Raw genomic sequence first — 20,253 nt, forward strand, 5'->3', positions numbered from 1 at the left:
CCACCTCACTTGCCATACGTGAGCTGCCCTCTACGGCTTCAACTTGCCACCCTTTCTGTGGTGGCATTTCCCTCTATGGCCCTTCCTTGCAGTCTTCTCTTCTTTGAAACTGTAAGTAACACAGAGTTCTGCTTTTTATCTCTCAGAGTGTCACTGTATTGTATCTGCCATCAGAAGGGTTTTTAAATCTTATTAAAGCAGTTGTTAATACAGATGTGTCCCTTTAGGTCTCACAAAGATATGTGCCTTACCGTAATAGCAAAATTGGGCATCTCTTTCTATTAGTGCCTGACTCAACGTTTATAAAACAGGGCATGGATGTCAAGAATAATGCTTGAATAAAAACTGTATATAAATTTATGGTAATCTCTATCTGAACTGTCAGAAGTTATTATCAGAGCCTCAAGGTGGATGGCAAAAGAATGGGGAAAAGAAAACATGTACTAATATTCTTACATGGTACGTTATGTAACAGATACTGCATTTTAATATATATTGAATAGTAGACAATTATGGATTCAAGAATGGGATAAACCCTATTTCATGTTTTTTACAGTGACTACATAATACTTACACAGTCAGCAATGTCAGTATTACTTAAATAAATTCCTCAAATAAAGCACTGTTATAGTAAACTGGAAGAATGAAACGTCTTAACAAGACATACAGTAGGTAATCATGTCTGTAATTTTCTGGTGTGCATTTGGATAAAACAAAACACAATAAATTCTGTTCTATCCATATTTCCTTGAATATACAACAGACTTCTGTTTTCACTTCTGAGTGCTCAAACACAATTTACCATGGCTCTCCTATCCACTGTCCTCTCACCCACCACCCCCCTTCCCAGATAGGATACAACTAGTGACGTGTTGGTAAACTGGCTGGGGTGGGAGTGGGTACTGATTTGCAGAGTTGGCCCATTTTCGTGGTTTAAATACTCCCACCATGGCCAATTGCAAAGATGGCTATCTTTAACAATCATCTTGCAAAATTGCTGAAAATGTAATGGTCTCTCACACGCTGTTGCAAGCCAGTTATCACTGGATAGAGCTCTCCATTATTTACTGTGTTATTATTCCCTGCACCTGCCTCACCATTAACACTTTTCATGTTGTGTTTCAAATATGCTTTTCAACGTCTTTTCCTCCCATAAGACCGTAAACACGGTGAAGGCAGGAACTGTCCCTTGGCCGTCTTTGTATTCCCGGGCTTAATGCTGTACTTCTTGCTCTAAGGAGTCTAAACATGATCAGACATCAAAGGTAGTCTTCTAGTTCCACCATAGTGTGAAGGTAAATCAAGTTCTGGGCAAAGGGGTGTTAAGGCCAAATCATTACACAGTCATGCATGTGGGCAGTAAACATGCCAGTTCCAAGTGTTGACGTGGATGTCTGCCTGTCAAATTAAGTGGTTTAAACATTCAGTGAGTTTAACGTCATTCAGTTAACTCTCCCAGTGTCAGATGGTTGAAACGCCTAGAAATGAGCATAATTAACATAGGCTCCATCCATTTACATTACATTCTTGTTTCTCTATATTTTTCAAGCATTATGGAAAGTTTCGTATTTTGGAAATTTGACTTTTTTTTTTTTTTTTTTTGCGGTTCGCGGGCCTCTCGCTGTTGTGGCCTCTCCAGTTGCGGAGCACAGGCTCCGGACGCGCAGGCTCAGCGGCCGTGGCTCACGGGCCCAGCTGCTCCGCGGCATGTGGGATCTTCCCGGACCGGGGCACGAACCCGTGTCCCCTGCATCGGTGGGTGGACTCTCAACCACTGTGCCACAAGGGAAGCCCCTTGACTTTCTTAAGTTCCATAGAGGAACAGTCTTACTGGGATTGATAGTTCACTAACAGATTTTTAACGAATTCTTTGCTCATTTCTCCTTTTTCTCTTTTCACAAAAGGAGCTGGTGGCTGGTCTCCACTTGTGTCAAACAAATACCAGTGGTTGCAGATTGACCTTGGAGAGAGAATGGAGATCACCGCTGTGGCCACCCAAGGGGGATATGGGAGCTCCAACTGGGTGACCAGCTACCTCCTAATGTTCAGTGACAGTGGCAGGAACTGGAAACAGTATCGACAAGAGGACAGTATCTGGGTATGTTTCTTCAACAGAATTCATAGCCTCTCAGAGAGAGTAGAGTCATCCCTACATGCTGTTTACGAATCTCTTAAACTAAGTTTAGAAACAGAATCTTCAGAATTACTTAGAAAACATTTTTCAAGAGAAAATGTATTACTATTCATTTTCTAATACATTTTATGGTTTAATTTATGAAAATACTAAAGGTAAACTTATTTCGCAGAGTCCTCAGAAATTGAAAAAAAAATCTCATTAGTGCACTAAATAGTGTGGAAGTTAAAGAAAGAAACTAAACCTATATAAAAACATTTTAAGTTTTGTTCAATAACATAGTAGTTTTGCATTGTCTTTAAGTTTGTTGAAAAGAATTTATTGCTTTTATTTCTTCTGATGACTGAGATTTATGAATTAATCTCTCTAGTATATGGAGGTTTTTATGTATAATATTTGGAATATTTATATATGTATTTTATATATACACACACATATATGATTTATATATAAACCATTCTCTAGTCTTTCAAGTGTGTAAGATGCTGTGTTTTGTGGACAGGGCACAGCTCCTGTAAGGGAGACTGACAAGGAGGCCGTTTGTAATAAAGTGGGTGGTATTTGTAGTTGACTGATGGTATATAAACACCCAATGGAAGAGGGAAGCTAAAGGAAGTTTGCTTGGTGGTGATGAAAGGATTTCTTTTTTTAGTGTAGAAAAGTATTGGTTTGGATCTTATGTGGGCCAGGGACAACATACTGCAATCAAAGAACTGTGTTTTTTTTGGTTTTTAATTTTCCTCTGACTGAGCTGCTGGAACCAGAGAAAATGAGTAACTTAATGAAGCATCATTCTTGGCACACAGATAATTTGGAGGCCTATCTGGGCACATAATGGTAATTCTGTTTGATCAGTCAATGGCCTCTCTTTTGAAACTTCCTAGAAGTCCGTTATACATGATACAGTCGTTGAAGAAATGGACTGTGATTTACTCACCTTTGTATCTCTAAAGTACTTGGTGGTCATCCAGTGCATGTTTATTGATGTAAATTGAATTGAGAAGATGTAGCCCTGCTCGTTCTCAAGCAAGGACAACAGTCAGGCTGGAAGAAGTTTTCTATAAGCATTTTTAAGAAAACCTGCATTAAAATCCAAAGCAAGTTGAAGTTCTGTATAAGAGCGAGAAAAATTGGATATTATGGTTGAATTAGTTCCATGAAAACCATTCAAAGTAGGGATAAAATAAACAATAATTATGAACCAATAGCAATGAAAGCTTAATGAGGTATTTATTTTAACTAGGTGTCTGGGTTATCTTTTACTCTTTTTTTCTCAATAAGCATTGGATTTTAAACTAGATAAATGGCGGCTAATTCGTGCTAATATTTAGCTGTGTTAAGTAAGATGTATGTTTTTGATATTTAAAAAAAATTTTAATATTAACTATGACAATTAATTGTTTTTCGTGGTTCAAGCTTGAGGAAAGCGAAACCTAGATAGTGCTATTTGTCTTTTTCACTTACTTATTAAAGGTGAGGTGCTCAGGGTGCAATAGTGACGTGAATGATATCCTTAACTAGTCCAAACCAATCAATGTAAAGACAAACGGCATCGATCACAGTTACCTGGCTAGGTAACATTGTTTTTTAGACTGTGCTATCATTTGTTGGTTTACTCATTGTTTTCTCCTTTGGCATTTGAGCACCCTGGAAATAGAGGCTCTACCTTCCAACCTGTCATCCCAGTATCCCCAATCTTAACAGTACCTGGCATGTTGCCTGCAATTACTAAATGTTTGTTGAATGAATGAATGAATGAGGGAAAGAGTGAATGAACCAATAAATGAAACGCACTTTCTTGTAGGGTACTTTCATGATCGCACAACTAAAAGCGACCCCTTCCTCCACCCATCAACTCCTCCTTTTAGTACATTTATATGGTACCAGATTAATGTACTTTAGAGTTAGAAGGCTACATTTCTCTCTCCCCTATACATTTTGAACTTTTTCATGGGAAGAGGTTTATCTTTCTCATCTTTGCATTTCCAGCACTCAACACCCAGTGTGGCACATCACTTGGTGAGTAAATTAGTGAAAAAAAATCAATCAATCAATGAATAGATTTGAATACATTGATCTCCTAATCAGTGCCTAACTTTGTACGAAATTCTGTATTAAAAGAGCTCAAAGCGAGAGAGAGGCATGGACATATATACACTACCAAATGTAAAATAGATAGCTAGTGGGAAGCAGCCGCATAGCACAGGGAGATCAGCTTGGTGCTTTGTGACCAGCTAGAGGGGTGGGATAGGGAGGGTGGGAGGGAGGAAGACGCAAGAGGGAGGAGATATGGGGATATATGTATATGTATAGCTGATTCACTTTGTTATAAAGCAGAAACTAACACACCATTGTAAAGCAATTATACTCCAATAAAGATGCTAATAAAAAAAGGGTTAATGTTGTTGAAAAGATAAAAAACATCAGAACAAACCAAAGAGTGAGTCAGAGGAGCGTGCAAATGTGTGGTACAGACTCCTAGGGCTTTGGAGATTGACAGAGTGTGGAGATCACTGTAGAAAGAATTTGTCAGAAAAAGCAGGGCTTACATGGGTCTTGAAAAAAGCATTAAAACTTAGATTATGGAAGGATTAAGGAAGCAATTCCATGAAGCTGGAAAAGTGTGAACAAAAGAACGGACATTGGCATTATCCAGAGATATGGTTTCCCACGTAGTAACCAGTGAGACTGTGGTCGGAATGGACTATCAAGTTTGGTAAGGACCGGACTATAATTTTGAATATGGTAAAGAAAGTAGATGAATGTCAAGATCAGAATTGAGACTTGGTGCAGCTGGTGCCATGGCCACACGTAAAACGGGTAAGGTTATGGTGTAGGTAAAACAGCCTCAAATCTTCAGGCTTTGTTGATAAAGTAGACACACACACACTCTCTCTCTCTCTCTCTCTCTCTCTCTCTCATGCTACCTGTTCATCCCAGATAGGCTAATAGTTCTATTTCTACCCCACAGTTACTCAGGTCTCACTCTGAGGGAAGCTCCCTCTCTGTGAATCTGTAATTGCCAACGCAGGAAAAGTGAAACACAGCGAATTGTGCCCTGGCTCCTGACATTTTCACCTGGTATAACACAGATCACTTTAATTTGTTTTTTGGTTTTTATTTTTAGCCAAAGAACAATTTTTAATTGATGTTCATAGTAAAGAATTTAACCCTTTGTCACATTTTACAAATGTGTTTCCTGACTTTATTTTTTTTTGCCCAGTTTTTCTAGATATTATGGGATGTATCCAGATTATATAAAACTTGCCAGTTTTCTTTCAGAGCTTCACAGTCTGCTCCAGATGATACAAATAAATCTGTGAAAGAGAGTTAGGAAACAGCTAAGGCATTATACGAGTATGTGATGGAAACAGGAAGAAAAGGCAGTTGTTACAAGTTTAGAGACAAATAAAATAAAACCCATCGATATGGATGGAAATGCTGCCGTGAGGATTCCTCATTCTTCCTTTGTTTATTCCTCTTCAAGCACTAGAGAGAACAGTGATTTCTATATACCTGAAAGAATTACTCAAATGCCCTGCTGCTTTTCAAAAATAATCTTTAAAAAGAAAGGCAAAATGTTGTTATCTATGTGGCCATGCATATATTTAATAGAACTGTAAACTTGAGAGATATATGATATTTTTAGAAATTATTCTTTGGAATAAAATTTATAGTCCAGTGCTCACAAATGTAATTTATACAAAGTACTCTACTAGATAGCATATAAATATTTTACAAAAACTTAGAAATGCAAGCTACTGAAATTGTTCCTCTCAAAGTGAAGACAAAATAAATTCTCTCAACATCCATGATCAAAAGACTTTTCAGCCAGTTTACTGTAAATGATTGGAAAAGGAAATGTAAGGTATAATTTTCACTCATCTAAGAACAATTGCTGAAACTTCATGAAACGAACATCTTAGAAATTATTTTAAGCAAATCAACATGTGCAGGAACTTTACAGCCGAACTATACAAATTCTCTCTGATATATGCTCAAGCTTCTTTTACACTGCAGACTATAAGGGCAAGGAATGGGATGGTACTAATTTTATGAATTATTTAAGTAAATATGATTGTTATGCACGATAGTTTACTTTTTTTTAATGTGTCAGGTGCTTTTTTTTTTAACATCTTTATTGGAGTATACTTGGTTTACAATGGTGTGTTAGTTTCTGCTGTATAACAAAGTGAATCAGCTATACATATACATATATCCTCCCTCTGGATTTCAATTGTATCTGATTTTTCAAACAAAAAACCCATACTTTCATATTAGCATATTTCTAAAGTTAGTATAACTATTTTTTAATTAGAAGTGTTGAGTGTCATGGTTCTGGGTTTGGCTGGTGAAAGACAGGGAGCCCCTATGATAACTATAGTCAATTAGACATAAGCATCACCTGTCACAAAATATTCACAGCATTATTATCACTGTGAATGATTGAGTTGTCAACTCCATAAGCCAAACAGGGCAGAAGCACCACCTGCAAATATTTTAACATGTATTTATCTCCAGTCAAATAAATAGGTGACTGAGGGCATTTAATAGGAAACCCAAGGAGGCAGAAATACAAGTGGGAGGTGTGTGATAAGACAGGTGGACTCCTCGCCTTGTGAGGTGCACCTTCCTAGACCTTTCCCTATGCTATTCTAGTATTCTAAGCCTTCAAAAGTCATGTGTGTTGATATAAAGTGTAACAGTGCTGATGCTGTGTATGTCAACATGTCAAGTCATCAAGCATAATATTTTGCAGTTCTTGGCTCAGTACTTGGGCAGATGCCTGGAGGGTGCCTTAAGCTGCTTCAGCCTTTCAACACTGCCTCTACTTGAGTGCCAAAAAGATGTTTTTATTGGAAGTCTATTTTATTAGCCTTTATCCACACGGAATCTCCTGTTTACATTTCTATTTAACTGTAAGTTCTCCACCCTTTTGAAAATGATGAACCTAGGAGTGCATGGTTAAAGGTGGCTGCATTGAGGTTTTTAATGTGACATCAATCATGAATCAGAACGGTTTGCTAGGCGCCTTCTCTATCAAGCAGCGTGGTTTATTTCACCTCCTCGCATCTGTGCTCATTCTGTAACATGTTATGTCAGTCCCTTCTCATAAACTTCTTGGGCACATGTATACTGGAACTTTACATCAATATGTAATATACAAAAATGTATATGAACTCCTATGAGTTGTGGAAACATATATACAGTGATGTAAGATAAATGGTAGTGTTGCTTCACATTCTTCCAATTGATCTGTCCCTAGGCCAGCAAAATAAAAGTAATTAGAAGAGAGTGATTAGAGTTAGCAGGAGATTTGATTTGGTGCCCTCTTCAGAGTGCACAGTCACGTCCAGATGATTCTCAAGTCATCAACCAGAGGATGGCATGTTTGAAAAACACTTTACAACTTGTATCTCACATTCTACCGTGTGACAGTTCAGTGACCAAACATCACCCTCTTTTCTCCTTTCTTGCTGTGATGCAGTGTTGTAGATGTCTGCTTCTAACTTTTCTCATTCCCCACTCCATATATATGGAGATCCTCTCTCTGGGAAGCAATTTTGTCCTTTTGAAATGTTTCTTTTTTTTCGTTTTTACGTCTTTATTGGAGTATAATTGCTTTACAGTTTTGTGTTTCTGCTGTATAGCAAAGTGAATCAACTGTATGCATACATATATCCCCTCCCTCTTGAGCCTCCCTCCCACCCTCCCTATCCCACCCTTCTAGGTGGTCATAAAGCACCCAGCTGATCTCCCTGTGCTATGCGGCTGCTTCCCACTAGCTATCTATTTTACATTTGGTAGTGTATATATGTCCATGCCACTCTCTCACTTCATCTCAGCTTACCCTTCCCCATCCCTGTGTCCTCAAGTTCATTCTCTACATCTGCATCTTTATTCCTGTGCTGCCGCAAGGTCAGCAGAACCATTTTTCTTTTAGAACCATATATATGTGTTAGCATACTGTATTTGTTTTTCTCTTTCTGACTTCACTCTATAGGACAGGCTCTATGTCCATCCACCTCACTACAAATAACTCAATTTCATTTCTTTTAATGGCTGAGTGATATGCCATTGTATATATGTGCCACATCTTCTTTATCCATTCATCTGTCGGTGGACACGTAGGTTGCTTCCATGTCCTGGCTATTGTAAATAGTGCTGCAGTGAACATTGTGGTACATGTCTCTTTCTGAATTATGGTTTTCTTAGGATATATGCCCAGTAGTGGGATTGCTGGGTCATATGGTAATACTATTTTTAGTTTTTTAGGGAACCTCCATACTGTTCTCCATAGTGGCAGTATCAATTTACATTCCTACCAACAATGCAAGAGGGTTCCCTTTTCTCCACACCCTCTCCAGCATTTATTGTTTGTAGATTTTTTGATGATGGCCATTCTGACAGGTGTGAGGTGATACCTTATTGTGGTTTGATTTGCATTTCTCTAATGATTAATGATTTTAAGCGTCCTTTCATGTGTTTGTTGGCAATCTGCTTATCTTCTTTGGAGAAATGTCTATTGAGATCTGCTGCTCATTTTTGGATTGGGTTGTTTGTTTTTTTGATATTGAGCTGCATGAGCTGCTTGTAAATTTTGGAGATTAATCCTTTGTCAGTTGCTTCATTTGCAAATATTTTCTCCCATTCTGAGGGTTGTCTTTTCATCTTGTTTATGTTTTCCTTTGCTGTGCAAAAGCTTCGAAGTTTCATTAGGTCCGATTTGTTTATTTTTCTTTTTATTTCCATTACTCTAGAAGGTGGGTCAAAAAAGGTCTTGCTGTGATTTATGTCATAGAGTGTTCTGCCTTTTTTTTTCTCTAAGAGCTTTATAGTGTCTGGCCTTATATTTAGGTTTTTAATCCATTTTGAGTTTATTTTTGTGTATGGTGTTAGGGAGTGTTCTAATTTCATTCTTTTACATGTAGCTGTCCAGTTTTCCCAGCACCACTTATTGAAGAGGCTGTCTTTTCTCCATTGTACATTCTTGCCTCCTTTGTCAAAGATAAGGTGACCATATGTGTGTGGGTTTATCTCTGGGCTTTCTATCCTGTTCCATTGATCTATATTTCTGTTTTTGTGCCAGTACCATAATGTCTTGATTACTGTAGCTTTGTAGTATGGTCTGAAGTCAGGGAGCCTGATTCCTCCAGCTCTGTTTTTCTATCTCAAGATTGCTTTGACTATTCGGGGTCTCTTGTGCTTCCATACAAATTGTGAATTTTTTTGTTCTAGTTCTGTGAAAAATGCCTTTGGTAGTTTGATAGGGATTGCATTGAATCTGTAGATTGCTTTGTGTAGTGTAGTCATTTTCACAATGTTGATTCTTCCAACCCAAGAACGTGTTATATCTCTCCATGTGTTTGTATCATCTTTAATTTCTTTCATCAGCGCCTTATAGTTTTTTGCATACAGGTCTTTTGTCTCCTTAGGTAGGTTTATTCCTAGGTATTTTATTTTTGTTGCAATGATTAATGGGAGTGTTTCCTTAATTTCACTTTCAGATTTTTCATTGTTAGTGTACAGGAATGCAAGAGATTTCTCTGCATTAATTTTGTATCCTGCTACTTTACCAAATTCATTGATGAGCTCTAGTAGTTTTCTGGTGGCATCTTTAGGATTCTCTATGTATAATGTCATGTCATCTGCAAACAGTGACAGTTTTACTTCTTTGCTGATTTGGATTCCTTTTATTTCTTTTTCTTCTCTGACTGCCATGGCAAACTTCCAAAACTGTGTTGAATAATAGTGGTGAGAGTGGGCACCCTTGTCTTGTTCCTGATCTTAGAGGAAATGGTTTCAATTTTTCACCATTGAGAATGATGTTGGCTGTGGGTTTGTCATATACAGCCTTTATTATGTTGAGTTAGGTTCCCTCTATGCCCACTTTCTGAAGAGTTTTTATCATAAATGGGTGCTGAATTTTGTCAAAAACTTTTTTGCATCTATTGAGATGATCATTTGGTTTATCCTTCAGTTTGTTAATATGGTGTATCACATTGATTGATCTGTGTATATTGAAGAATCCTTGCATTCCTGGGATAAACCCCACTTGATCATGGTGTATAATCCTTTTAATGTGTTGTTGGATTCTGTTTGCTAGTATTTTGTTGAGGATTTTTGCATCTATGTTCATCAATGATATTGGCCTGTAGTTTTCTTTTTTTGTGACATCTTTGTCTGGTTTTGGTATCAGGGTGATGGTGGCCTCATAGAATGAGTTTAGGAGTGTTCCTCCCTCTGCTGTATTTTGGAAGAGTTTGAGAAGTATAGGTTTTAACTCTTTGTTGAATGTTTGATAGAAGTCACCTGTGAAGCCATCTGGTTCTGGGCTTTTGTTTGTTGGAAGATTTTTAATTACAGTTTCAATTTCAGTGCTTGTGATTGGTCTGTTCATATTTCCTATTTCTTCCTGGTTTAGTCTTGGAAGGTTGTACTTTTCTAACAATTTGTCCATTTCTTCCAGGTTGTCTGTTTTATTGGCATATAGCTGCTTGTAGTAGTCTCTCATGATCCTTTTATTTCTGCAGTGTCAGTTGTTACTTCTCCTTTTTCATTTCTAATTCTATTGATTTGAGTCTTCTCCCTTTTTTTCCTGATGAGCCTGGCTAATGGTTTATCAATTTTGTTTATCTTCTCAAAGCACCAGCTTTTAGTTTTATTGATCTTAGCTACTGTTTCCTCCATTTATTTTTCATTTTTTTCTGATCTGATCTTTATGATTCTTTCCTTCTGCTAACTTTTTGTTGTTGTTCTTCTTCTTCTTTCTCTGATTGCTTTAGGTGTAAGTTTATGTTGTTTATTTGAGATTTTTTTTGTTTCTTGAGGTAGGATTGTATTGCTATAAACTTCCCTCTTAAAATTGCTTTTGCTGCATCCCTTAAGTTTTGGGTTGTCATGTGTTCACTGTCATTTGTTTCTAGGTATTTTTTGATTTCCTCTTTGATTTCTTCAGTGATCTCTTGGTTATTTAGTAGTATATTGTTCAGCCTCCATGTGTTTGTACTTTTTACCTGTACTGTTTAGCCTCCATGTGTTTTTATTTTTTCCTGTAATTGATATCTAGTCTCATAACATTGTGGTCAGAAAAGATACTTGATACGATTTCAATTTTCTTCAATTTACCAAGGCTTGATTTGTGACCCAGGATATGATCTATCCTGGAGAATGTTCCATGTGCACTTGAGAAGAAAGTGTATTCTGTTATTTTTGGCTGGAATATCCTATAAATATCAATTATTCTTGAAATGTTTCTTTATTGCTCTTCAAGACTCAATCAGTTAGGTCTTCTAAAAGACTTATGCATGAGTGTCTCTTTCCTGTTTTACATTTTTAATTTTCAAACTTATCAAACATAATTCAGTCAGATCAGAGGCTAGAAAAATATATAAAGCTAGAAAGGAGGTGTGATTTGGCATTGATACAATAATTCCTTAAAAATCTAAGTGAATCATCTTACTATTTTTAAAAAGATAATTAAATAAATTATGTGCCTAACAATAAATTAATTTTTAAAACCAGTAATTTATCTTCCTACATATAAATAACTAGGTAGACAATATAAAAGAAATACATAGTCCACTTATAATAGAGCCAAAAATTAATAAATATCAAGGAAAAAGCTTAAAGGAATTATAAGAGATATATGAAAATAATATTTAGAATATTACTAAAGGTCATAAAAGAAGATGAATAAATGTGAGGACATATCTATTTGAAATAGAAAACAATATTATGAAGCTATTCATTCTACCTAAAATAACTCAAAAAAGTGAAATCAGGGGCTTCCCTGGTGGTGCAGTGGTTGAGAGTCCGCCTGCCGATGCAGGGGACACGGGTTCGTGCCCCGGTCTGGGAAGATCCCACATGCCGCGGAGCGGCTGGGCCCATGAGCCATGGCCGCTGAGCCTGCGGGTCCGGAGCCTGTGCTCCGCAACGGGAGAGGCCACAACAGTGAGAGAGGCCCGTGTAATGCAAAAATAAAAAAGAAAAGTGAAATCATTCTGAATTTCATATATAAATAGTGAATATGAGAAAATAGCTGTTAGCAAAAATAACAGTAGTAAGGAGAATCTACGTATTAGGAAAATTTTACAAATCTGTGTTAATTAAAACATGTTTATACTTGCACATTAAAACATAGTGGAAGAACAAAATAGAACATCCATTAGCAAATCCAAATACATTTAGGGATTTTCCTATGATAGAGCAATGAAAATATGTGAGGGAATGTAAATTAGTCAATGTGGAACTTGGTAAGCTATAGCTTCTAGAAAAATAAATAATAACATTTTTATATCAAAATAGATACTTGATTATACTTGAATATTTAAAAACAATACAGACACACAAACAAAAGTATTAAAAGAACTCTCAGGACAATGTATAGATACACATATAATATTGGAAGCGTGTGTCTTTCTAAGCAAGAGAGCCAAACCCAGATGCCACAGGGGAAAAGGTGAAAAATTGGATAATATTTTCAAAGCTTCATGAAAAAAAAAAGAGTATAAACAACATTAAAAGAAAAAGTATAAATTTTTGGAAAATATTTCTAGCCTAAATGATGGCAATGCCCAATTTGATTATTAGCAGCAGTGGTCTTGGGTTAAGATTGATGTTCAGACTGCCTATGATTGAATAGACTTCATTCACCTACAAGTATACTTAGGCTTCAAAAAGGATCAAGGACAAGCAACAGCATAATGGGTGCTCAGTTATGCTGAACAGGTTCTAAGTATCCCAACAACTTGAACTGGGATAAACATGGTCACAATGGAGGAGATTGAGTGGGTGGGACTACCACAGACCAGGACAGACATCAGCTCCAGGGGCACTTCAGCTCTTATACCTTGCTAATGATGTAACTCCTCAGAGATATGTGTCCGCCCCATTCTCTGGTGCATCTGCCTCTCATCATTCCCAGGTTACTCACTGATTACAAGTTATGCCTGTGGTTCCCAAATTTTACTGCCCATTTGAATTCTGATGCCCAGGCAGCATTCATGCCAATTAAATAATATATGGGGGCGGGAACCCAGGTATTGGGATTTAAAAAGCAGTATCCTGTTTTTCCAGTTTGCTGCAAAGTATGGGAACCATCAGATTACTCAGTAAGCAAACTGGACAATCAAGTACATACTCTTAGTTTAATACAAAACATAATCAGCAGGATGCTGATTCATCTTAGATCCAGTGTACTCCTATACATTTCCTGAGTATGTGTTGCAAGAAGGATTTGGCTAAAGATCAAGGCTAGGTTAAAAAAAAAGCTGGGGTTGGGGAAGGAAGGACTGGGATTGTGGGATTAGCAAATATAAACTATTATATATATAGGATGGGTAAACAGCAAGGTCCTACTGTATAGCACAGGGAACTATATTCAGTATCCTGTGATAAACCATAATGGAAAAGAATATGAGAAAAAGAATGTATGTGTATAACTGAGTCACTTTGCTGTACAGCAGAGACTGGGTCAATTAAAAAAAAAATTCAATAAAAAAAAAATTAAAAAAAACAAGCTATAAGCCAGATGTTAACTCTGTCCTTCTAATGGGAAAGATCCAATTTCCTTAATATTTAAGGCTATGCTGTCCAGTATGGTAGCCACTAGCTATATAGGGCTATTTAAATTTAAATTAATTAAAATGAAATAAATTAAAAATTTTCAGTCATACTAGCCACATTTTAAGTGCTCAGTAGCTATATTAAGCCAGTGGTTACTATATTAGACAGTGCAAATAGAAAACATATCAATCATCACTGAAAAATTCTATTAGCACAGGTACAAAACATTCTTTAAAATTAGTAACAAAAAGCAAAGCTTTAGGGGACTTCCCTGGTGGTGCAGTGGTTAAGAATCTGCCTGCCAATGCAGGGGACATGGGTTTAAGCCCTGGTCCGGGAAGATCCCACATGCCGCGGAGTACCTAAGCCTGTGCGCTGCAACTACTGAGCCTGCGCTCTAGAGCCCATGAGCCACAACTACTGAGTCTGTGTGCCACAACTACCGAAGCCTGCGTGCCTAGAGTCCATGCTCCACAACAAGAGAAGCCACTGCAATGAAGCCCGCGCGCTGCAACAAAGAGTAGTACCCGCTCGCCGCAACTAGGGGAAGCCTGCGTGCAGCAATGAAGACCCAACACAGCCAAAAATAGATAAATAAATAAATTAGCTAATTTAAAAAAAACAAAAAAAACAAGGCTTTATTTTTTTTAAAAAGTAGGCAGAATACAAACAGGTAGTTCATAGAAAGGAAAACATGATATATAAATATGTAAAAGTGTCTTCAACCTAATTTAATATTGAAGAAATGCAACACTTCCTAAAAGAGTGAAAGAAATGGGAATTTTGGAACTACAGTGTTATTTAAGACATTATTTTCCAAATTGTGGTATATAACAAAATGATATCTTCTTTAATTTTAATAGTTATGCATTTACTGTAATGACTTTTCTTAAAATTTTTTAAATTGTTACATCAAGTCCATGGTATATTATGGATACTACTGTTTAACACAAGAATAAACTAAAAGTGAATTTTTAAAAGAAGCATTTTAAAAACAAGAAGAATGAATACTTATTAAATACTTAGTATATGCCAGGCACTATTCCACTATTCTACATGCACTATATATTGATTTATACTAATATATATATATATTCAATTAATTTTCACAATCCAGTGACTTAGGTACTATGATAACGCCTATAGCGTGTGCAAGAAAACTGAGGGATGATGAGATTATTTTCCCAAGGCCACACACCTGGATGGGGCAAGATTTTGACCCCCAGTAATGTGGTTTAAGTATCCTCTATGCTATATGTTCAAGTATCATGTGTGTGAAATCAACATTTGGAAGGAGAACTCAACTGATTAAAAGCATGAGAAACATTGCCCTGAGGCATGGGGAAAGAGACACTCCCATACTCTCTTGATGGGAGAATAAATAGATACAGACTCTTTAGAAGGTAATGAAGGTAATGAATGTTTTAGTGTGTTGAAGGAACACTCTAAAGGGCTCCTCCCTTCCCCTCACCTGTCAGGCTCTCTCTGGTGCCCAGCAGGAAGCTTGCTAACACGGGGGCCTGGGACTCTCAGCCTCTGTCACTCAGCGCCCCCTGTGTCTCCATCAAAACAATGTTGGCTAATGCTTTAAATCTATCCAAATATATCATCTACACCAAAACCCAACTCAAACCAGGGATTTATCCCGCAAGTTCACTTGCCCTGTGCAGAAGAAAAGGATGCAAGAATCTTTGTTGCAACATTGTCCATAGTAGTAAAGTAATATCAATCCAATCCACCGGGAACAGGTCACTTGCTTAAGTAAATTATACTACCTCTGCACAGTGGAATACTGTATGCCCATCAGAGACAGATGATGTAAAAATACACTGGCCATTTCTGGTGTGAATTCCAAAACCAATGTAAAATTTTGAATTGAAGTGTCATTTGATACTAAAGAATAAATCTTAAGGAGTGAAGAGAAAGAGATGGGGACAATGGGTGGAATATATATTTATTTATTAAAAACACAGGTAAAGATTGGATTTATATGAGGTTTCAAAGGGGATAATCTGGGAGTGAAAGAAACAAAGGATAACAGAGAGGAATGGATAGGAAATGATCCAATTATTGAATTTTTAAGAAAAACAGATGATGGATATTTCCCACTTATATGACATTATGTTGTAACATTTATTGATAGTATCGAGCCTATGGGAGTTATCAATATATAGCATCATATATTATTTTAATATTTCTTTTAGTAGTTTAAATATACATTTATATTTATATAATGGTTGGGTGGCACTTATATGTGCAGCATGTCATCTAATCTTTGATCATAGAATAGAAAACCACCATAGTTCTGATACTAAATTGGTTTGTGAGTCAGTACTCAGTCAGAAAATCAGAAATTACTCCAGGCATCTGAAACTGCAAAGTCATTCTGGGAAATTGGTTACAGGTGATGGAAAAGCAGATCAAAGCAAATCACGTGTGAGGTGGTGAGCAGCTCAGAGCCTAGCAACAGCAAGCAGATGCTATAACTCTAAGAGTGGAGGGACAGTGAGAAGGTTGTGTTTGCAGAGCTTGTGGCTGACATTGGCCAGATAGTGCTAGAATCGTGGCGAGGCTGCCCAATAGAGGATTCTGGAAGCAGGGCGGGTCCATGGGGGGAGCAGGAGCCTTGTAAGAGGCTCAGCTGCTACCAAGAAGCTGCCTGCGGCAGAGCAAGAGCAGAGAGGAATATCCTGGCTCCTCCCTTCCCCTCACCTGTCAGGCTGTCTCTGGTGCCCAGCAAGAAGCTTGCTAACACAGGGGCCTGGGACTCTCAGCCTCTGTCACTCAGCACCCCCTGTGTCTCAGAACAGAGCAGGGAGACAGTGATTCATGGTTCTAAGTGAAACAAGCACACGACCAGCACAGCCCTAAGAAGGTGTATTCCCAAGGACAACTCACCTCTATGAACTTCTTACAGACTGAGGTATTGATACTTACTGAGTGATCACTCATTCCTTTCAGTAGTAAAATTGCATGCTTCTCCATCAACCCATAAAGTCCATCAATAATACCTTGATACTGAAGGAATTGAGATTTAAGATAGTAAGTTCCCACCTAAGTTCATGTTAACTAGAGCCAGATTTATAAAGTTTTTACATTTAGCTCTTTTTCCTCCCAATATCAATGAATATACAAAGCTAGGAAAGAATAGTATTTCAAAATATACTGAAGGAAAGGAATTCATGGTGTAGATTAAATCATTGGTTTAGTGTCATTTTTTACACATCATCTACTCTAAGGCAGGAGGACAAAAATAATAAATTATGAATCAGTCCTTTGTTGTTTATCAAAATATGTATTGTAGTTCAGGGCATAATTTTGCTTTTTATGTGGGAAAGGTAGCATTGCTCTATTTCTCATCAGGCATTTTGCAGATGAGTCCAGGGCTCACTGCAGAGGACCAGGTACAAGAGTGTGTCTGGATTAATACACATTTGTTTTTGCCTCTGGGATGGGGCTGTTACACGCATTTGCTGTATGAAAACAGCACGCTGCTGTCTTACTGAAATGTTTCTGCTTGGCTGGCAGACATGATGGCCCCACCCAGCTCCAGATCTGGCACATTTCACTGGCTGCTTCCTCATGTCCCACAGCTCCAATTTCAGACACTTAATTGCCGCTCTTGGGACATTCACCAAGGTTTCTTGTATTTTCACACCTCTCTTCTGGGTCATGCTCTTCATTTATCTGAGGCATGCTTCATCCCTTCCAACTTAGGGCCTTTCAGTCACTTACTTTGTAGTCCAGCCTGTCCCATCACTTCTCCAGTGGTCACCAACTCATCTCTAGAGTCTTACTTCCAATGACGTCCTCCATAGTGTTATTTCCAAGAAGCGCTTCTGGAGTACTTTGCGTGGTTTGTATAACCTTCATCAACTGAATTTCAAACTCATTCATATATTTTTCATTCTCCTTCACTATACTTACATGTTTTCCTTTGTTCCAAATTTTATGCTTGACAGAAATACCCAAGTGCTACCGGCTAAAATGCATGCTATGTGTACTGAATTCCTAGGAGGTAGGAGATATTCCAAGGAGATAGTAAACATGACTGGAGATAGGACCACCATACTTTTTTGCTAATGTGGTTTAGAATAGATGTTAATAAAAACGTAATAGTAAAAGGAAACACTTTTGTGATTACTTCAAATCCAAAATACAGTAAACTGGTGATGTGTCTACCAGTTTACAATACAGAGGTCTGTGTGTGTACTGAGATGAGGGTATCCATCTGATATTTCGTATAAGTATATAAAAGAAGAACTCCTAGCCATAAGAACCAGGACTTGAACCGTTTGGTTTTTTCCATCCATATTCCCGATTGCCTTTAGGAGTCCTGCCTCTGAGTTGGTATTGTCTAAGACTTTCTCTTTGTATTGTTACCTACATCTTACTCCTTTCAGAAATGTTCATAAAGAATAATCCTTGATTTAGAAGAGCCGTGCTTTAGAAAAGGGTTAGGGCATTTGTCCAGAAGTAGCCATGAGGATAAAAGGAGGAAAACAGGAAGCACAAATACTAGGAAATTTTCTGCAGAGCTGTGTCTGTAAATCAGAGACATGCAGTTCAAAAGAAATCATATTTGATTGGTATCCTGCAAATGAAAATTTTATCTGGCTTTGAACCCCTATATTCCCTTCTGTGCTTCTTATTGTTATTATTAATCTCTCCTACTGAAAGGTTGTCTTCCTTTTGGAGCCTTGAACGTTTTAAGTGCTCAGTAATAGGGTTCTTTTTCAATGAGAGAGAGAGAAGAGAAAAATTGCTGGAGCAGTGAAAAGAGAGATCCTCAGGGAGCAATGGCTTTATTACAATATGTCAGAGTCATCATGAGCTGGGGGTGAGTGGGGAATATAAGTTTCAGGAAAAAAAACTTGTATTTATTTTAGCAAGTTTGTGGAAAAGTTGCAGAAAATTGTCCCAAGAGCTACAAAGCTATTATCGTAATGGCAGTTCCATTTTTTGCACTCTGAAATTTAAAGGTAAAAAAACCTTTTTCCAGTATGTCACTTTGGAAATAGATTTTTGATCCTTAGATTAGAATAAATACATGAATTAATTAAGCTCACAGTGATATTTATGCTTTCTTAAAAAATTTGCATGTCAAAGATGACAAGTAAATACAAAAACGGCTCTAAATTAGAAAGAAATTTGTCTGTTCAATCTCTCTCTCTCTCTTTTTTTTTTTTTTTTCCCATAAAATCAAACTCTTTGGATACATGGCCACACAAACATTGAATTTCCATATGGGCTCCTCTCACATTTTTGGTTTGTACTTTTAAATTCTTAGCCTTTGAGCATTTAATTCGTCTGAGCTGTATACACTTGACTATAGCACAATTTTTTAAAAGATGTTTTCACAAGGAACTACATTTTGTGTGATTACAACAGGTCTATATATTTGTGAAATATATTCCTTCTGTTTACTTCTGTTTACAGTCTGCTTAGAACATTGCATAGGGTTTTTTGTACTGGAGTCCTCTGTGACATGGGCATCTATACAACTTTTCACATTGGACCACACCATAGAACCTGGCTGTCTCCTGCCTTTACTCCCTGGAAAGTCCCTGTGAATTATCTCTCCTCTCCTCTCCTCCACTGAAACTCACCATCCCCAGGCTCTGGATTGGAAACAGAATAAATATGACTGGATCTGATAATCTGGGGCAACAGTAGCAAACGCCATCAGCACACTGTCTCAATTTCTGTACCCATGCTTAGGTTGGCTTTCTGGAAACCATGGTTCTATTTCTCTAGTCTGATCCCAGAGTGACTTCAATAGTCGGGATGTCAAATCAGGTCCAGTTCAAAGTACCAGAGCTATAGCATGCAAAAGAAGGAAAAGATGGCAGGCTACGGAGGGCAGTTGAAAAAGTCATCTCTGTTACCAGATTGCATGCCTTCAGATACAGGCACCATCTCTTTCAAGCTGTGTGATTTTGGACAAGTTGCTTTTACCTCGTCTGCAAATTGGGCATAGGAATAATACACGCCTTAAAGAATTTGTGTGAGGGAGGAAGAGAGGGAGGGAGGGAGGAAGGGACCTTTGCAGAATTAAATGCAAAAAAAAAAAAATTAAAAACTCATGCCAAAGGTTTTTTAAAAAATATAAACACCTTTATGAACTTGGCAAAGAATCAGGTGAAGAATAGTATAGATTTTCGATCTGCTGACAATGGCGCCATTCTAAAGAGTTCAGTAGTCAGCATTTTAGTACTCGGCACACAACTACATAAGGACTAGAAGGGCTGAAATCTTCAGTGGCAGCGTTGGAATTTTGTGTCTTTCCCTAGAGGCAAAAATGAAATACCTGCTTAACTGCAAAAGATTAAGTATCTAAGACTTTAAAAAAATAAATAAAAGTACCATGTGATTAAAAAAAAATCATGCAAAATTAGCAATAGATCTGAGGTTATCAGCAATTCATCTATGAGGTGAAAGTAAATGCCTGACCGAATGCAGTGGTTTTTTGGAAGGGAACCATGGTAAGAACGAGGGGAGAGGAAATGGCAAATACTATTCCCAGTAGTTTGGCTGTGTGGAGAAAG

The 20,253-nt window shown here is 37.5% G+C and overlaps 1 protein-coding gene across 6 annotated transcripts in view; it reads left to right on the forward strand.

The window, feature by feature from the left end:
• The window catches only part of CNTNAP4 (contactin associated protein family member 4), a gene marked incomplete at both ends in the record, with an annotated part of 261,492 nt that overhangs the window by 74,803 nt on the left and 166,436 nt on the right, over window positions 1-20,253 (forward strand). For 5 of the 6 annotated variants that reach the window (XM_082677167.1, XM_082677170.1, XM_082677172.1 and 2 more), the window contains one exon: window positions 1,905-2,098. In XM_082677167.1, the coding sequence (XP_082533293.1) occupies window positions 1,905-2,098 (194 nt within the window). The remainder of the gene's footprint in view (window positions 1-1,904; window positions 2,099-20,253) is intronic. The other variant, XM_082677168.1, reaches the window with a different exon arrangement.

Source organism: Grampus griseus (assembly GCF_964374135.1).
Source record: "Grampus griseus genome assembly, chromosome: 19".
NCBI classification, from domain to species: domain Eukaryota; kingdom Metazoa; phylum Chordata; class Mammalia; order Artiodactyla; family Delphinidae; genus Grampus; species Grampus griseus.